The following is a 20239-nucleotide window of genomic DNA, read 5'->3' on the forward strand; positions in this document are numbered from 1 at the left end:
ATTTTTTTTGTTGCCCCCAAGTTGTTGGCAGATTTGCACATTAATGACTTTCTTTTTTAGCAAATACTGAGCCATTGTTTTTGAATTTGTCATTTATGTAAATTAGCACAATAGTGGTCCCAACACTGAACCCCATTCAGTTCTCTCTCAATGCTGACTAGCTTTGCTAAAGAGTACTCATTGTTCTCTACCCTCCACTCAATTTCTTGCTCATTTGAATCTCTACAGCTTTGAGATTAACCGGTAGCTTTTTGTGTACTACTTTGTCAATACTGTTTGGAACCCTAGTTCACCTTCTTTATAGGACATATGCAGTCACTTTCTCAAAAAATCTAAAAAGATTGCTTAACTATGATCTCCCATCCCACCCCCGTGTCCTCTTTAGAACTGTTGACTACACAGATAATCAAGTTTATCTTGATTTATTCAGTTGCTTTAAGTGGAATGGAAAAAAGACAAATGAATATGTAATTGCCTGTAATAAAAATAAAAACTTGGAAATACTCAGCAGGTCTGGCAGCAACTGTGGAGAGAGAAACAGTTAATATTTTGGGTCGATGACCCTTTGTGAATTTATCCCCAAGACCAATGTACCTCTCCAGTATCCAGTGACTGCCTCATAATGATAATCACTACCTTACAAATCGCCTTGCCTCTTGACATTTAAGGATAAATACCATCTGTCCCTTGCAGTTTATTTGTTCTTATTATATAATGTGTTCAAGGTTTCCAAGTCATGTGTATAACATTTTGTTTCAATTAAGCTCTGGTTTAACTATTTTTCCACTAGATAAATTAAAGAAAGGAGTTTCCTTAAATATAAAGAGACAATTGAATATCGATATACTTCAGTATATTTACATTGTGGTTTGTTTGTGTTAGGTGTTTTTCTCTGATTGAAATAAGCACCCTGGAACAAACGAGAGAAGAGACAGAAACTGAGAAGATGACTCATGTGGAAAGCTTGGTGGAACTGGGTCTCTCTTCAACTTTTAGTACAATTCTCACACAGTGCTCCAAAGAGATTTTTCTGGTATATGGATATCCATTTCTAGTTGGTTATCTGTAAATTTACTACGGGGAAGCATTGCAGCGTGCTTTCTAAAGTGTTTGTACTTGGAGCTCTGTTTTACCTGCTGCCATATAAGTAGAAGATTGCCCCAGAAGCAACCAAATATCTTGTTACAATACTGTTAGACATCAAAACAAACAGTTGCAGTGTAGATTTAGTTTCCTTGCAAAATACAAGTTAGTTCTGTGTGTTACCGCCTGAATGTGCTTTGTAATTAGTTTGGACATTGTATCTGGTCTTGTGCGATGTTTCCTGTAAGTGAGTATACAAAAAAAATTAATGGTACCTCACACTGAAATGAACAGGCTGTGCACAATGGAAAAAATTGAGGTGATGTTGGTCTTGTAAATCTGCTTTCTTGGCCCAAGTAACATTAACTTGGAGGTTTTCTAAATGATTATAGTATTTATGACTTTTAGTTTTGATTAACTGTAAATGTAATGTTTATATATTCCAATGTATGGTGCTCCATGCCTGAGCTTTTTATGTACCAATCAGTAAGAATGCTAGAAATGTAATGATGCTTGATATTTTAAGGTGTGTTTCCTGGGGAGGGAGGGGTGAAAAACAGATAATTAAAAAAGAGAACTTGCATTAGCAGAATAATTAACTGCGTAATCTGTTGTAATAATCTGTTTATTCATTTTAATTGTAGGTTGCTTTGGACAAAGTATTTAACTTTGCTACTACAAATATTTTTGAGACCCGTGTTGCTGGCAGAATGGTGGCAGACATGTGCCGGGCAGCTTCTAAGGTTTGAAACTTCTATAATTGTTGAAATAGATAAGGAACTGCAAAACTGATTTCACATTTTTTTAATTGTGGCCACATTCATTCATTGCAACATTTAAAAAAAAATGTAATGCTGTGCACCAGTTTTTGAATTGTCATCATAGAGCATAATGGTTGAAGACCAAGCAGGAGGTGATGGGCTGTAAATTTTCCAATCGTGCAAGGGTTTATTCAAAGCAAGTAATTATTTAAGTCAGAAGCTAAAATAGATAACATTAAAAATGCTTTAGCATTCACAGTTGAGCCCCAATTGTATTATTGCTCCTGAATTTTTAAAATTACCCTCCTGCCATGTTTATTCTGTTTTAAATCTATTAGCTGGCTTGCTCTGAAGTTAAATTTTGAAAATAACTTGCTTATTCTTTCTCCTAACTGCCACCCACCTATCCCCAGCCCCTGATCTGTCTGTTAACAAAGATTAGCTACGCACTCAAGCTCAACCATTGGCCCCACTTCATTTCCTGCTTTATGTTGGCCTTGCTCAGGCTGCTGTTAAATCCTGATCTTTCTACCAGGCTGTTTGCCATGCCCCTACCTTCCCCAGCTGGATGAAAAATTGCAACAGAAGCATACTGAGGCCCTTAAGTGGCAGTCACTTGTCCACTTAATGGTGGGTGGGCCTGCTTGCCGCCCGACTTGCTGCCCCCCTCCCCATAAAAGGGGGATGTATGTGAAGGCGGCAGACTCGCCACCTTATTTTACATGCCTCCCCCTGCCTTCAAATACACTGATGGTGGGGGGCAGTAAAATTCACCCCCGTGGTTTTTGGCAATTGGTTCATCAGATGGAATAATTTGAGGGCAATTTCTCAAAAGTTGCAGCTCTGCTGCTCCAGTTGTTAAAGTGTGGTATCCATTCTCTAAATTTGTACTTTTGAAAGAATTATGTAAAATGGCCTGTCACTCTTGGAATAAGGTTGGATCATTTATATTTAGAAGTGCAAGCTTCTGGAGAAGTGCTGCATGTTTGCCATCAGCTGCACTTTTGCAATAAAAACATATACGCTTTGATGTCTCTGAATTTGTTTTCATATTTTGTTTCTAGTGTCGTCCAGCAACTGCTCTGAGGCGATTTGTACCACACTGCTGCAATGTAATAGCTCAGCTAACCATCAGTAAGCATTGTAGTTTCACTATAAATTGATTATACTAATCATGTGGTAATGGTGAAATTAAACATTTAGTTTGGAGTATTCAGAAGTTGTTCATAATAAGTTTGCATTTGGAAGAATTGAGCCAGATAAAGATCGCTGTCGAAGTTTGCAGTGCAAATTTTGGTTCAGTTTGATCCAGAATTCAAAATGGAGCATTCACAGAACTGAACACAAGTTCCTTCAGGGTTAGGGGAAAATTTGGATGTGTGCAGGCATCTGCAGTATCTATGGTAATTCATGCCCTCAGTTCCAAACAATTAAACATTATTATTCCAATATTAATTGAATATGTTAACTGTTACAACCTAGGTAGCACCAGGGAATTCCACTCTTGCTGGTATGCCCATTTTCTTAAGATTTCAGTTTACATTGTGATACCAGAACAATCCTTAAATTATTAAAATAGTTCAATATCATGCAGGGTATCATTTCTATAACCTTATACTAAAATTTAAAATGAACAATTTCTGCTTGTGTTACCTTCCCTTTTACTTTTCATTTTTGTTTCTATTTTATGTTTTAATCTTCCAAAACCTTTTTTTGACATTTAGACTTGCCTGCTTCCATTGCCAGTTGGCTCTTTCACGTTGCTAAAAACTGTGTTGTCTTGGACTGTACAAGTAGATACCTCACCCTTTGGGTTTAAATGTCAAGTACTGAAGTTGATAAATGTTGCAACTAGAATGGACTCAGTGGACACTAAGCCAATTGACTCAACTTTCAGGCTTCTTAAATTCCAATTTCCTACATATTGAGGATTTCTATTGACTATCAACAGTTTGCTCATTTTAACGGTGGGTCTTCATTGTCCAATACTAGAGTCTGCTTAACTGAAAATGGATCACTCTGAGGTCATTAAACATCATTGCATTGTCCAGCAAACCAGGTTAATCTTTTGAGCAATTTTGAGCACATTATCAGATGATTGAACACACAGTGAGACATGTCTTGGCAATCGAATAAGCAGGTGATAACAGAATAAACTATCAACTGTATTCTTAGATATATTTTAAAACAAAAATTGTGTAAGTATGCCAGGCACGTGCAAAATCGTAACATTCATGAATTAAGTTGTTGCTTCCAGTAGCTTGATCTGTAAAGTCCTGTTACCATATAGCATACGCAGCATCACTAGCTTAGAAGCTGTAGCAGTGAATCTATATTATAGCAATGGATTGCAGAATAGGGGGGTATGGTACTAAATCATGTTGCATACATACTGATATGATTGTACCTTGACTATTGGTGGGGTGGACCTGAGTTACTCAGGGTTTATCAATATGGTCTTTCAAATGGAGGGTTGTACTTAACCAAAGTCAAACTTCTGGGAAAAATGTTCAGAAAGAATAGGTAAAAGAAATTTGGTGGACTTGGTTATATGGATTTAAGAAGCATTTGACAAAGTATCACTGACAGATTTATGGCAAAGATCTAGCTTGGCAAGTGAAGTTAAGGAAGATATAACAGAGAATTGGTCTGAGGGTAGAGGAGAATGGAAGTTTCTCAAACTGGAAAAATGTGATGATTGGTGTTCTGTTGGAACCTGTGGTGGAGCTGTTGCTACTTATCCAAAATCTGATTGTGGGAGTGAAAAGGTAATCCAGAAATTTGCTGATGACACTAGCTTAGTTCTCATCTCATTTTACCATACATATCCCTTTGAAAGACTAAGAGGGTATTGATAGGCTAGCAGGATAGACAGATAAGTGGCCAGATGCAAGTCAATAATGAAATATGTGGTGCGAAGTCTTACGTTTTGGCAATAATAATAAGGAAAGGAACTGCATCTTCCTGGAATGACAATAGAGGAGGCAAAAAAAAATAACCTTAGAAGAAGTTGGATGATGTGATGGGAAAATTACATGATCTTTCTGGAAAGAAGAGCTAAGTTGAGTATCTCATCTGTGTCGATTTTAAGAATTTTGATTGAATATTAATTTGCATGTTTGGGAAAGAACAATGTCAAAATATGAAGACATATCAGGCATTTTTTTATTCTTTGTAGATGATGATGTGTTACAGGAGCAGGAGTTAGATAAGGAGCTGCTTTGGAATCTCCAGCTGTTATCAGAGGTAAACATAAATATCAAAATGAACCGTGACCTGCACAGGTGGAAAAACTTGAAATTGATCTAATAGAACATGGTCATAACTGTCCCCTTGTACATCCATGGCGCAGCATTTAAAAATATATTGTGTATGCTTTTGCTTTCTCGACATTGATTTTATCTGTTTTTGAGCCCCCTATTTGAATTTTAGCTCCCCAGTTATACTTTTTCCATTTTTCTTCTATAACCTCCCATTTGTAATATTTGGTTCAGAAAATGCATGGGCTCCTGTTATGTGCAGCGATTTGGTATTACCAGAAGTTCTTGATGTCAGGAACATATCAAGAGTTGTTATCTGGTTAACTTGGAAACCAAAATGAAAGAGGATGTAAAGTAAACAAGCATAAGAATTAACTCAATGCTTTTCAGTGAAAATAATTGTTTGAAAAATAATACAGGTGCTCATGACAAATTTGCAGAACGTAATACAGGTGGTTACTTTTTTCAGATAACACGCGTAGATGGTGATAAGCTGCTGCCTTACAAGGATCAACTTGTAAAGATTCTACAAAGAACACTGCACTTGAAGTGCAAGCAGGGATACGTTCTGGCTGGAAATCTGTTACATCATCTACTTCGTTCAACTACACTAATCTATCCAACAGAGTACTGCAGCGTGCCAGGTGGCTTTGATAAAGCTTTCACAGAGTACTTGCCAATTAAGGTATACATTATTTATTAATGAATGTGATAAAGAAGTAATCATCTGATGTTTTTAATTATGCCTCTGCGAAACATCATGGTATTATATAAATGCAAATTATTGTTGATCAATTTGAATGTTTTTGCTAAGTCATTCCATTTAAATAATATGCATTTTTACCACTCCTTTCCCCTTACTCCAAAATATGTCTATAGGATTGGGGAAGACCAGGAGATCTTTGGAATTTAGGAATTCAGTGGCATGTGGCTTCTCCAGAGGAGATAAATTTTGCTTACTATTTGTTGGATAACTTTCTTCAGCCAGAGCTGTCCAGACTCCAGCAATGTGCTAATGGAGAAATAGAAATGTCAAGGTTTGTCGTCACATTACTGAAAAAGACATTCTTTGGGAGTAACTGGAGAATGGGGGGAAAACATGGTGTGGTTGTTATAAAATAATGGAAGAATTGATGGTCATTTCATAGGATTCTTTTGCCAAAGTTAACCTTCCAATCTTGGCAAGGAAATATACAACTTTGCAGTTAGCATGTAAATCGCTTGCACCAGCTGGTCTTTTCATTAAGATCAAATGATTCTAATACAGTATTAGATATTTTATTGGAATTGTGCATTTGGATAAAGTTATGGAGCATGTCTCTAAACATGAAGGAAATGCTCCTTTGCCATGAATTCTATCTAGTGAAACTGAAATTCATGTGCTATGTGAAGATTGCAATATTTTCAGCATAAGACTAGAATAAAGACATTGTAATATGGATTAGAAGTGACCTTTAGACTAGTGTAACCACAGGAAATTTCTGTATCTTCGGGCTGATCATTTCAGCACAAATACTATGATAACCTGGATTTTGCATTGGTAATGTCAGGAACTGTCAGCATTAGTCCACTGAAATTAACATCAACTTTGATAGTCTGCACATGTGTCTGAATAATATGGGAAATCCAGAAGCTGCTGTCAGTGTGTGTGTGCTCCTCCAGAGTTTGAGTTGTTGCGGTCCCCCAAATACTATCTTTAAGCAGTGAATTGACAAAAACCTCCACTGTAGTTTCACTGTAAAAACCCTTGAAAATGTTGTATGTTGTTCAATGAGGTGTAACTGGTTTTTTAACAGTGCACTAACTTTGTAATTAAAACAACCTCACTGGTTCTGAAAAGCTAATTTTATATTTGTAAGATGTCACATTTCTCCATTATGATAAAAAAAATCCCACTTTTTTTTACTAAAGTTGTTTATTTTAGCTGCTATCTTAATCTAATCATATGAAAATTAAAAGTAAAGGAATTGAGTGCTTTAACGTCTTGGTTTGATATCACTGAAAATATTTCAATGTTTGACCTTGCTTGCTGATTCTGCCTTGATCCCCTTGACTTGGCTTCAGATTTAAACTGCCTTCGGAAAAGGGGAAGTTTGTGCTATAGTGATTGCTCTAGGTTTGCAGGTAGTTTTCCTCAAGGCCAATGGCAGATGCTGTTGCTCCAATACTGCCAGAAAAATATAGCCAACAAAATTCAGATATTAAGAATAACTTTACCTCAGTAAAATTAATCTCCTCTAAATGTATCAAAAATGCTTGTAACTAAATTAATTTTCTGTCACAAAACCATGCTTTCTGTTATGTTTTTGTCACACCTGTAATTATTATTTGCAATACTTTAAAATTACCTGTTTAGGTTCAGACATGCTATCAGGAAATTAATAGCTGGAGCTATGACTGTGCTCAGTCATTATAACAACCTCCTCTTTACTGAAAAAAATTTGAAAGCATTTATTTATAATGCTGTTCTTTTTATATTTAAATTTCAGCCTTATAGAAAAAAATCTTAAAAAGGTTAATTTGGCAAAAGTTCACATAGAGTCTGCATTTTGTGTGTCTTAATTTTAAATCAGTGGCTCTCAAGCATTTTTGGCTGATGAACCCATTTTCAAATGGGTTAGTGATCTCAGACCATCCCTCTCAATTGTACTACTATATTATACTATTGAAAGTGTTGTATGTAAACTGTGTTTTAATAATGCTTATAAGGAAATAGGTATTTACTTAAAGATAGGTGTTCCTGTCTGTCTGTCTTTGGTATATGTTTTCCCCACTCCATTCCCACCTGATTTGCACCATGCCCACCTCTGGCTGCTGCTCATTTGCTTACCCTTGACCACAACACCCTGGGCGGTCTCACACACTGGCCCTCTGTAAGGCCAGCCCTGTTCGGTAAGCACTTCCACATAATTTTCAGGACTCCGGAGAGTCTTAACGGATCTCCATGGAGTCCATGGACCACAGTTTGAGAACCACCGATTTAAATCATACTGTTTCATAATGAAGAAGGGGGGGAAAAGCAAAAAATATTAAAATAATACCATATTGTACTGCTTAAACGTGGATGTGTGCCAGATTTTGCTTAAAACTAGTACATTTTTAAGGCAAATACTTGAATGTTTTTAGAAAAATATGTTTGTTTTTGTCCCCTACAGAGATGACATACACCAGAGCCTGTGTATTGTGCAGAACTGCCTGATGGGCTCAGGGAGCCTGTTACCTTTCCTGGGAGGAGACCCCATACGTGACTTGTAAGGGAAATTGGTGCATAAGTATTTGAAAAAGTATTTGAATCCCATTGCTTGTTCTTTCAATTTTTTCCCTTTTCATTTCTTCCTCTTGGCTCATACGCTAGATTATGTTATAAGTGCCTGCTGCTTTCTGAAAGTTCACCTTTCTTGTGTGGGAAGAAATATAGGTATCAGGAGGCTATTTGCTGTTGAAGGCATAGAGCTGAACCATGCCATTATCTGCCATCTATGTATATATACCTTTCTATTTGGGTCAGTTGGCTATCATTCAAGACTGGCAGTCCAGTTTATTTTCCCTAATCTAGATTAGGATACTGCGACTAATTGTAGCACCTGCTATGCTAAAACCAGTGTACCTTGCCCACAGCAGGCTATATATTTATTCATTGTGCTTAACCTGAGTATTTTCTTTCTTACCTCGAGACAGTTGAATATGCTTCGCAGCAATATCTTAGAAAATGTATGCTTTAGCATACCTTCACTTGGCATGAAAATATTAGATAAAAGACACAGTTTCTTATGGAGTGCAATTGCCTAGATAATTAGCATCTAATGCAATTGAATACCCTGAATAATTTGGACATTGATTAATTTACTCTTATTTTATACACTTCTACACGTTACTTGTATGTAACAAAAAATACACAGCACAAAGGGATATCATCTCTTATACCTTTTCCCATTTTTGTAAAGTATTTATTCTGACAAGCTTTACCAGTATAGAGAAAATACTGAAAATAACAATATTGGTAATTGGAGGCACCTTGAGAATAGCTCCTCTCCTGCAGCTCTGGGTGGGAGAGTCAAGAGCAAGAGGACATAATGTTAAAATTCTGCTAGGCTATTTGGGAGTGATGACAAGAAGCACTCCTCCACGCACAGTATTGGAAATCTGGAATACCTCTCCCCATCTTAAAAAAAAGAACTTGAGGCTAAGTAAATTTTAAATTTCAGAACTGAGTTTGTTGGATCTTTGTTATATAATTGTGTTGAGGGTTATGGCACCAATGCAGGCGCATGGAATTCTTGTCTGAATCAACCATGATCTAATTGAATAGTCTACTCTTGTTCCTATATCCTTACACAGTTATTGCACATAATTCCTTCAGAGTTCTTTGTAAGGAGGCATAATTTTAAAACTAGAGCTAGGCCATTTTGAGTGCACTTAGGAGGAACCCTTTTACACAGATGGTGGTGGATATCTGGAACGCTTCACCCAAATGCTAGTGGATGCTCTGTCTGTTGAATTTTTTAAAGATGGAAATCGATAGACTTTTGTTAGGTAAGAGCATTGAGTAAAGGTGGGTAAGTGAAGTTGAGGTGCAGATGGTGAGTGACGTATTCCTCTTCCCAAGATTGGCTCTTACAGGCAGTACAGCGGTTATAGTGAGTGGATAAACAAATGTAAACACTTCTTTAATAATTAAATGACCCAGGTACAATGATGGAGATCAAACAATACCCTGTTCATGTTTTTTTAAAGGCATATGGAAGAACCAGGAAACAAAAATAAACCATCAATGACAGTGGCTAAAAGCAACCTATATTTTTTCATCACTGAATTTCTTGGAACTTTTGATATATTTTGAACAAAATCTTATTTGTGCATCTCACTAAACTGTTGTATTACAGTTCCAAAAGAGCTGTGCCCAAAGGTTATTTTCAGGCTGCATGTAACCACCAATACCACATTTTCAGCATTCTCCACATATGAGCAATATGGGTGAAAGTACAAGAGTAATGTCCTTTGAAAGAGATTGAACATAGATGTCAGGGTATTTCCCACATTCCTAGGAATGCACTCTCCACTTTATTTTCCTTAGAATCAGAGACCTTATTCATTGGTCTTGTTATTCATTTTACTTTAAAATGACACATTTTTTCTATTCGTTCATGGGATGTGTACGTTGCTGGCTAGGCCAGTGTTTATTGCCCATCCCTAATTGCCCTTGAGAAGGTAGTGGTGAGCTGCCTTCTTGAACCGCTCCCATCCGTGTGGTATAGGAACAATGCTGTTAGGAAGGGGGTTCCAGGATTTTGACCTAACAACAGTGAAGGAATGGCGATACAGTTCCAAGTCAGGATGGAGTGTGACTTGGAGGGGAACTTGCAGGTGGTGGTGTTCCCCTGCATCTGCTGCCCTTGTCCTTCTAGGCGCTAGAGGTTGCGGGTTTGAAAGATGCTGTCAAAGGAGCTCTGGTGAGTTGCTGCAGTGCGTCTTGTAGATGGTACACACTGCTGCCGCTGTGTCAGTGGTAGAGGAAGTGAATGTTGATGGTGGTCGATTGGTGCCAAGCAAGTGGGCTGCCTTTTCCTGGATGATGCTGAGCTTCTTGAGTGTTGTGGGAGCTGTGCCACACTTGGTCAAAGATGTCAAGGGCAGTCACTTTCACTTCGCCTCTGGAGTCCAGCTCTTTTGTCCATGTTTGAACCAAGGCTGTAATGCTGACTGACCCTGGTGGAACCCAAACTTAGCATCAGTGAGCAGGTTATTGCTAAGCAAATGCCACTTGATAGCAGTATTAATGACCCCTTCCATTACTAAAGATCGAGAGTAGACTGATGGGGCGGTAATTGACCAGGTTAGATTTGTCCTGCTTTTTATGTACAGTACATACCTGGGTAATTTTTCGCATTGCCGTGTAGATGCCAGTGTTGTAGCTGTTCTTTGCCTTGGTTTATTGGTTTATCAGAGTCTCTTTTATGGTTGAAAATGTTTCTATTAAAGTACCAACTTTAATAGAGTTGGAGAGATCCTGAATTCCCAGCTAGAACATAACTCTTTAAAATGTACATTTGAAGGGATGAAAAATTTGGAAAATCACTCAAGACAGTACAATCCTTGAATCATGTTGAATATACTTTTTAATATCACTCGGCAGCTCTTTATATGCAAGAGCAAACAATGATAAAGTTTGATTTTTACCTTTTTTGCTTTCTCCTAATGTGGAATTGTATGTAATTTCCATGTCAGTGTATATAAAATTCACTTCTGTATTGAATGTTCAATTTTAATATGATGCTGCACCGTTTTTAAAATTTTTAAGCATTGTGTAATTATGTTTACGCAGGGCTCCAACTTTGATGGCTTTGGAAGAGACCAAACTCTGCACTGGTGTTAATTATGGTATGTAGTAAAATAATTACTTCCCTTTTAAGTTGCATTGCACAACTACACACACATCAGTTTTGATTTGCCTAACTCCAAATATAAATTTTTCATAGTAATTTCCATATTTAGAAACATTTCACTTAAAACTTCACTGGTGTAAGATTATACTTCTAAGTTTCTAATGTCAGAGATGATAAGATGGAAATTGCCATCTGTGAATGTGTAGAAAAAGAAAGTTCTGACAGTGAAATCTGTGAGAAAATATCTGCTTGATTGAGAAACTAAATCAGAGTTCTGTTTCTCGTTTTACTTAATGATTTGTGCATGGTGGGTATAAAGGCATATAAGAATACACTGTGATACAATATTAATTAGCAGTTAAGTATCAAGTGTAGAGGGTTTAGAACCCATTCTGTGAAACAATATATTGAAGGAAGAGAAACTGTAGAAATCTGTTCATGTGCACCCAGATAGTGAAAATATTTTCCCCTTTACTTATATGCAAAAATAGTTTCTTTCCCCCACATTGCATCATCTTTATGTGCTACACACCTTCCCTCAATGAGAGATTGGAATTCTTCCAATTTGCTGGGAGCTGTGCTTGAGGAGCCTGGTGTAATTTGTCCCTGAATTTAGCCTTACTGTTATAAACAAAGTGTATCTCATTTTCTGATTTTGGATTGAATCCCAGCAAAAAAAAAACATAATTCCTGCTGAATGCTTATTGTGGTTGCTATAGACTTGCTTCTGAATCTGTAAACAGAAGTACAACTGAGTTGATGATGTGAAATCCTAGATCCATTTCTAATTTATACTGTAATTTCTGATTGTCAGATCCTTCAAGAGGAAATTACAGGGAAGCAATTGCCCAAGTCATAAGGAAACTGCTACGTAAGTATCATAAAGTAAAAAGGCATCACTTTAAACTCTTGTTTTCCAGTGATGGTCATCTGATAATTAGCAGAACATAAGGAAGTGTGGAACAAAGATCAAGAAAAAGGATCAAGCTCTCAATCCTGTTCTCTCAGCAGGCCATAGACAATGTGCTCAGTTCCCCCTCTGCCGCCAAAGTCAAGGACTATCTCCCACCTCCCCCCAACCCATTGTAGCTAAAGACCTATCCCCTTCCTTACGTACTAATCTTCATTACTATATCTTGCACTTTCCTTCTGATGTGTAATCTGAGCTTTAGAAATGATCAGGGATATAATTGAATATGTTAGTAAAGGAACCTATTTAAAATAAAGATAACTCATTTGTATTTTTTTCAGAATATACAAAATTTGGAATTTGATCACCAAAACAGCAAAAGAAATCACATAATGACTTAGTAAAAACAAGATTTGACTTATTCAGTACCATTAATCAGGGATCCTCCCATAATGCTGCCTTTCTGCTCTTCCGATACTGAAGCAGCTTGTGCCTGCATGTAGCAAGACCTGGGCAACATTCAGGCTTGGGCTGATAAGTAGCAAGTAACATTGGTGCCATGCAAGTGATAGGCAGTGATCACCTCCAACAGGCGAGAATCTAACCATCTCTCCTCAATGATAAATGGCATTACCATTGCTGAATTCCTCACCATTAACATCCTGGGGGGGGGTCACCATTGACCAGAAACTTAACTGGACCTGTCATATAAATACCTTGGCTACAAGAACATCAGAGGCTGGATATTCTGAGGCGAGTGATTCATCTCCTGATTCCCCAAAGCCTGTCCACTGACTACAAGGCACAAATCAAGATTGCATTGGAATACTCTTCACTTGCCTGGATTTGTATAGCTCCAACAACACTCAAAAAGCTCAACACCGTCCAGGACAAAGCCTGCTTGATTGACACCCCATCCATCATCTCAAACATTAAATCCCTCCACCATCGGCGCAAAGTGGCAGCGAGTACTAAATGCACTGCAGCAGCTCGCCAAAGCTCCCTCGACAGCACCTTCCAAATCCATGGCCACAAGCACCTAGAGAAACATAAGCAGCAGGTGCATGGGAACACTGCCACCTGCAAACTTCTCTCCAAGTCACACACCATCCTTGGGACTGTATCATTGCCTCTTCACTGTCACTGAGTGAAAATCCCGGAATTCCTTCCCTAACAGCACTGTGAGTGTACTTACACCACATGGACTGCAGCGGTTCAAGGAAGTGCCTCACCACCATCTTCTGAAGGGCAGTTAGGGACAGGCAACAAGTGCTGGCCTCGCCAGTCATGCTCACATCACAAGGTGAATTTAAAAAAAACACACAGGTTATGAGTGCCCAGAATATCCAAGCTCTCACTTGCTGTATTAGCCACAACATTTATGTTGCTGGTTGAGTTGAGTTTGTTTAATGGTAATACCCAGGATGTTAATAATGGGGTCCTCACTGATGATAATGTTGTTTATTGCCAAGGTAAGGTGATTAAGCTTTCTTTCTTTGGAAAAATTAGTTGCTTAGGACTTGTGTGTTGCAAATGTTATCAGCCTTAGCCTGGATGTTGTCCACATTTTGCTTCGTGTGGGGATGGACTGCTTCATTATCTGAGGAATTGCAAATAGAGCTGAACACTGCATAATAATCAGTGCATTTCATCCTTACAATGGAGGGAATTTCATTGATGAAGCAGTTAAAAATACATGGGCCTAGGATATTGCCCTGAAGAACTCTGCTACAATTCCTGCAGTCTGAGATTACAACCATCTTTGTTTGTGCCAGCCAATGGACAGTTACCCTATCCCACTCTCCACCCCCAAACCCAGCAATCCCCTTTGATTTCAGTTGTAAGTAGATTTCCTTTATGCTGCATTCTATCAGATGCTACCTTGATGTCAAGGACAATCACCTCACCCCTGGAATTCAGGACTTGTGTGCATGTTTTAACTAAAGCTGTATTAATGTAGCCTTGAGCTTTGTGGCCCTGGCAGAACCCAAACTCAACATAGGTGAGAAGGTTATGGTGATTTAAATGCTTCTTCATAGCACTTTTGATGACTCCTTCCATTATCTGGTCGATGAATGGGATCAACTGATGGGTGTGGTAGGTGGATGGGTTGGGTTTGCCCATCTTTTTGTGGCCTACTGATATGGTTAATCCTGGAGCAGAAACCTTAGATGCTATAATCAAGCATGATGTTGGTATCAGTGAAGTTTGTTCTGTCCGGTGCCCTCAGCTGTTCTTTGATGTCACATGGAGTTAATCAGATTGGCTGAAGACTGACATTGGCGATAGTGGAGACTCCAGGAGCAGGCTGAGAATGATCATCTGTTTGGGACTTCTGACCAAGGATGATTGCCAATCGTTCAGCCTTGTTTTATGCGCTTGTGTGCTGGTCTTCACCATTGCTAAGGATGGGGATGTTCATGGAGCCACTATTCATGACTGGATATGGCAGGATTGCAGAGCTTTCTCCTCATCCATTAAACTGGCTATCTTTTAGCTCTGTCTGTAGCCTGTTGTTATCTCTTTAGGATGCATGTAGTCCTGTATTGTCTCTTCACCAGGTTGGGACCTCATTTTCAGGTACAATTGGTACTGTTCCTGCATGTTCTTCTGCACTTCTCGTTGAACTGTTGTTGGTCATTGGACCTGATTGCAATGGCAATGTGAGACATATGCTGTGCCATCTGGTTATAAATTGTAATGGTATACAATTGTGCTACTACTAATGGCCCACATTGTCTCATGGATACCTGATATCTGGTTTTGAGCGTCTAGACCTGTTTTTAATGTACCTCAGCATATTGGTATTGCCACACCGCACAGTGGAGGATGTTCTCTGTGTGAACCTTGAATTTGGCCATACCCATCAACGTTGAGTCACATCTCTGAAGAGTAGATTACTGAGGATGATGTCAAGTAGGTTAATCTCTCGATGCTTCTCTTACCACTTTGGAAGTGCAGTCATCCCTGTTTGTCAATGGTGGCACTTTCCCCAAGCGGGTTTCAACATGGAGGAGTACTTGTTGCCTCCATATTGAGGACAGCTACTCTTGCCTCTTCTTTACGTTTAACTCTTATCTTCATGAATAGTTGAAGACTGTGTCAAGATTGGGAACAGTGTGTTTCTGGCAGAGCCCAAACTGGAAAATCAGCGAGCAGGTTAATAATGAGTAGATTTCGCTTGAAGGCATGATGGCATCTTCAATTACTCTCATGATGATGGATCATAAATTGGGCAGATTTAATTTGTCTGTTGTTTTTGTGAGCAGGGTATATCTGAGCAATTTTAGACTTTGTTAGGTAGGTTCCAGCATCATGCTTACAGTGGATTAGCTTGGATAGGGGACTGACTAGTTCAGGCATGTAGGTCTTGGCACGGCCAACAATGCATTGTATAAATATGATGCTTTTGTTGCATTTAGTGTACCCAGTCGCTACTTAATGTTGTGTCAACTGAGCTAAAGTGGCTGGACATTGATATTTATGATGATGGAAACTTTGGGAAGAGGGAGAATAGGAACTTCTGGCTAAAGACATTTTGCAAACACTTTTCCTCCCTCTCTCCTTTAAGACTTTCCTCAAAACCTACCCCTGACCAATCTGTTGTACCATTTCCTAATATGGTGTATTAATTTTTGTTTGTTCGTGCTCTTTTGAAGTGCCGTGGGGCATGTTACTATGTTAAAGACCCTACTTACATAGAAGTTGTCCTTTTCAGTATTTTAGTTTTTTGAGATGGTTTTACAACTGAATGGCTTTCCAGAAGATGTAATTTGCATATTGTGGGTTGAAGTGATACATCAGCCAGACCTAGGGATTGCAGCTTCTTGTCCCTGCATGATAATTGTAAACCGGTTGGCAGCTTCTCGTCACTTTTCCTGGTGCTAACCCATAAATTGTCAGATTTAGTTATTCATTTTAACAATACATAATAATTGGCTTTGAACTTATGATCTCAGTTGCCAGTCCCATGCCATAACCACTAGGCTACCACACTTATCCATGTTAAGTGTTTTCCTCCAAAGTTCTGTCCACTTTCAATTAATTTAAGTCTCTGACTATCTTCAAATTCAGTGGTCCCCTACTCAGTTCAGTATCATCGTTAGAAGTGAATTCACAACAGTAGGCTTCCCTTTACCGATTTCCTGGACCATTGCACTCATTAACCCAATGCTGATCCTAACACTATTTCTCAAGAAATATCGGCTGCTTTTATTCATCAGCAACTTCTAATCCAGTCACAGGTTTACTTTGAATCCTGCCACTTTAAGTAGCAACGTTTCATGTGGAACTCGAGACTTTTTAAAGACTATAAACACCATTTTCGGGAATTTTTTAATACAAAGTTTTCTTCAAACCAAATTTAAGATTACTAGTATACCTATTGGTCTTTGTCAAAAAATAGTTAATTTTTATTTCACATTTTCCTTTCAACAGGATGTTACTGATGAAAATATGTAATAATATTCATAAGGTTATTGAAATTTATTGTAAGGTAGAAAGTGTGTGTGACAATTGAATTAAAGACAGCTGGTCTGAAGTCTTTGATGTATCAGGAGAGAAGCTAGGTTTGAAATGTTAAATAGGTAAACATGACTGAAGTTTTAGAATATGAGGTGTAAAGGAAAAATTTGCATTTTGGGATAAACCAGAGTAATTTGAATTTCAAAAGAGGTGATGAAATGTTACACTTAGCCAGAAGAAACCAAACAGTGTGTTTATTTTTCCCAAAGTTTGCTGATAAAATATGAAATATTTTTATTATTAGAAAAGTAGAGTTGAAAAGACACATTGGGACAATGGGATTTACATTAAAAAGTGAGAAACCTGTATAGAGGAGATGAGGTTATGTGCGAGAGGAAGGAATTCTAAGATCTAACAAATGTGAAAAGCCTCCAACCTCTAAGCTTCCAAGTGCTGCCTACATAAACTGAAGTGAAGAAAACTCACTTTGAATTCGACTGCTCAGGGTATCATGTTGCTTTTAAAATCTGTGCCTTACTATTGCCTTGACAGAGGTGTAACTGGGAGTTAGATTAACTAGGGGAGCTAGGAGTTATAGCAGTAATTTGTAGACCTATGTATGTGCTTAGAATCATTTTTTGTATTAGTAAAGGTTTAATTTAGTTTTGTAAGAAACCTATAAGACTCTGCCTTATTACTACTGAATTCAAGGCACACATCTTGAAATAAATACAAATTGTAAAAAAGTTGTGGTAGTTGTTTCAAGTTTCCCTCTGGGATTTGAACAGCTTGGCATTTACCATCCACTGTGCCATAATACCAGTCTTTTAAAATACTAATGCCAGCGTTTATGCTGTTTAGAGTTTTGTGCATTCAGGGTTAGGATAGAAGGAATAAACCAGTAAAATGAACCACTGTTTCTTATTTTCCCCTCTTTCAAGAGAGTGCATGAAGGACATGTGATTAGGAAGTGGAATGCTTTATATTGTAAACAATTTTTTCCCCTGTTCAGCAAAACTAAATTGAGGACGATAACAAAACACAGGAAAATTGTAAACTATCTGTTCCTTATCTATTCTTTTAGATCACATGTTGGATAACTCTGAAGATGACACAAAGTCCTTATTTGTAATAATTAAGGTGAGCATGGTAATAAAATTTTAAACCAATATATTTTGCTGTCATGGTGGCTCAGTTAAGAGCATTGCCCAATATGGGACTGAGCCATCTTAACCATGAATTTGGTATAGTTACACCTCTCTTGACTCAACTGATCTCAGCAACTACTATAATTAGCTTTCAGTACTTTCAGACTAGGGAAGGGGAGATCAGTTTCTTCATATTTTATGTCAGTGAATTTTGCTGGAGAATATATGCTTTTGTGATAGTACGGTCATACTTTATGATCTGCACACTCAAAATAATCTTCCGATGCTCCCCATCTAGACTCACGAATGAGAATGGCCACAGGATTGTGGATTAAAGATGTACTTGTACTCCTATATGAGCCAATGCCTTCAGAAGAGGAAAGGGGATTGTTGCATTTTACCACTGTTAAACAAATATTGTGACATTAATTTCAGATTATAGGAGACTTGCTGCAGTTTCGTGGTTCTTATAAGCATGAGTTTGACTCCAGATGGAAAAGCTTTAATCTTGTGAAAAAATCCATGGAGAACAGGGTAAGGATGACATATTGACAATTCTTTTTCTTTTAATGCAAAATATTTATTATGTTTCATTCAGTATCTGAGGTTGGGAAAACTCTGATATCGCTTTCTAGTTATATTAATTCCTAACGGAAAATTGAGTTGAGGGTTCAATTTTTCAATGAGCGGTACATTTCTTAGGAATTTTATTCAATTGCATTGCACAGACTGACCCCCCACCCCTTCTGGGTCATAATTTCCATTACAAATTGCAATGTGCAGTTTGTTCTCGAGCCATTCATTGGTAAATGTCCTTTAAAATGGGGATGGGGAGACAAGTTGGTCTTTTTATTCAGAAAGATGTATACAGATGAGCGAGACCATTTGATCAATCTGTCTCATCATTCCAGGCAAATCTTCCTCGGAATCGTAGCATCCCACTGCAGAGTTTTTGCCTCTACTATCTCACATCATTCTTAAACTTGCTTTTAATCAATTTATACCTACAACCCATTGTAATGCAGTTTGAAATAGTCCTCCAGATTGATCTATTCCGTTCGACCTGATATCTTACCTGTCAACACCTTTCCCAAAATTCATGGTTTGGTTACCTTCAGACGAAATTCTGCCTTGCTCATTTGCCCCAAGATTATCCTGGCCAGTTATAGATGACACTCATGTGACCACAGTGTGTCACTCCTGCTTGTCCTCTTTGATCTCTGCAACATTTGATATGGTCGGCCCCACCATTCTTCATCACTCTTCTGTTGGTCCACCTGCATGGCTCTGGGCTTGTACACTTCTATTCCTGCCAGTCTGGTATAGCCAGTGCATTGCCAGCAGTGACTTCTCTTCCCACCTTCACCTTTTGGAATTTTACAAAGATCTATTGTTGGCCTCTTATCTATATGATAATTCTTGATATCTTTTGCAGACACCATTTGTTTCTAAACTTAGCTGACATCACTTAGTATCCCAACCCTCTTTCGCATTTCCCATACCAGCTCTGTGCTGTTAGGCTGCCTGTCAGTTATTAAATTGATTAATTCAAATTTCCTCAAACAATAGTGGAAAGGACCAAAACCATTGTTTTTAGCCCTTGCTGAAAGCTCCTTGTCCTTGTCACTGATCACTGATTCTATCCCCTTGCTACTCAAAACAAAATATGGTGTGCAGGGTATATACTGCTTAAACCCTAAGTTGAATTTCAATTCCCATAGCCAACCCATCAGGAGAACCTCTTACTTTTTCATGTATCTTACACCTATCGCCATTAAAACTCTTATTTACATTATTCTCACCTCAAGGTTGGGATTTATTTCCTGTGATGGGGACCCCACACTCCTTTGGTTGGAGAACTGGTGGGAGCTCTGTTTGGCTTTTGTGGGGGAGACCTGATGGAATTTAAGTGCACTCGGGCATTAACCGGCTAGTGTCAGGCCTCCCATGGGTTGAAGGACCTCGGAGGATGGAAATCCCAACCCTGAGAGCTTTCGGTCAATCAGAGGCCAATTGCTGGCAGTGCCACCAGGAGTAGTGACTGCTGTCAGTAATGATCTGAGGCCTACCCAGATGATCGGCGACAGATCCTCCAGAGATAGATGAGTGGGACAGGATGGGGTTCACCAGAGGAGATGTAGTGGCGAGGGTTCAGAGGCAAGAACAGAGGAGTGACTTTCAGCAGCCCACCACCCCTCTTCCTGATGCCAGATCCCTCGATCGGGCACAG

The 20239-nt window shown here is 38.4% G+C and overlaps 1 protein-coding gene across 4 annotated transcripts in view; it reads left to right on the forward strand.

Moving 5' to 3' along the window:
- The window catches only part of LOC121269894 (proteasome activator complex subunit 4-like), a 193605-nt gene that overhangs the window by 74336 nt on the left and 99030 nt on the right, over window positions 1-20239 (forward strand). For all 4 annotated transcript variants that reach the window (XR_005941442.1, XM_041174993.1, XM_041175001.1 and 1 more), the window contains 11 exons: window positions 883-1033; window positions 1728-1826; window positions 2909-2978; window positions 5023-5090; window positions 5574-5789; window positions 5984-6141; window positions 8260-8355; window positions 11427-11482; window positions 12302-12358; window positions 17946-18001; window positions 18445-18543. Coding sequence is in view for 3 of the 4 variants with exons in the window: in XM_041174993.1 (XP_041030927.1) it covers window positions 883-1033; window positions 1728-1826; window positions 2909-2978; window positions 5023-5090; window positions 5574-5789; window positions 5984-6141; window positions 8260-8355; window positions 11427-11482; window positions 12302-12358; window positions 17946-18001; window positions 18445-18543 (1126 nt within the window). In the remaining variant the exon portion in view is untranslated. The remainder of the gene's footprint in view (window positions 1-882; window positions 1034-1727; window positions 1827-2908; window positions 2979-5022; window positions 5091-5573; window positions 5790-5983; window positions 6142-8259; window positions 8356-11426; window positions 11483-12301; window positions 12359-17945; window positions 18002-18444; window positions 18544-20239) is intronic.

This window comes from Carcharodon carcharias, chromosome 2 (genome assembly GCF_017639515.1).
Source record: "Carcharodon carcharias isolate sCarCar2 chromosome 2, sCarCar2.pri, whole genome shotgun sequence".
NCBI lineage: Eukaryota > Metazoa > Chordata > Chondrichthyes > Lamniformes > Lamnidae > Carcharodon > Carcharodon carcharias.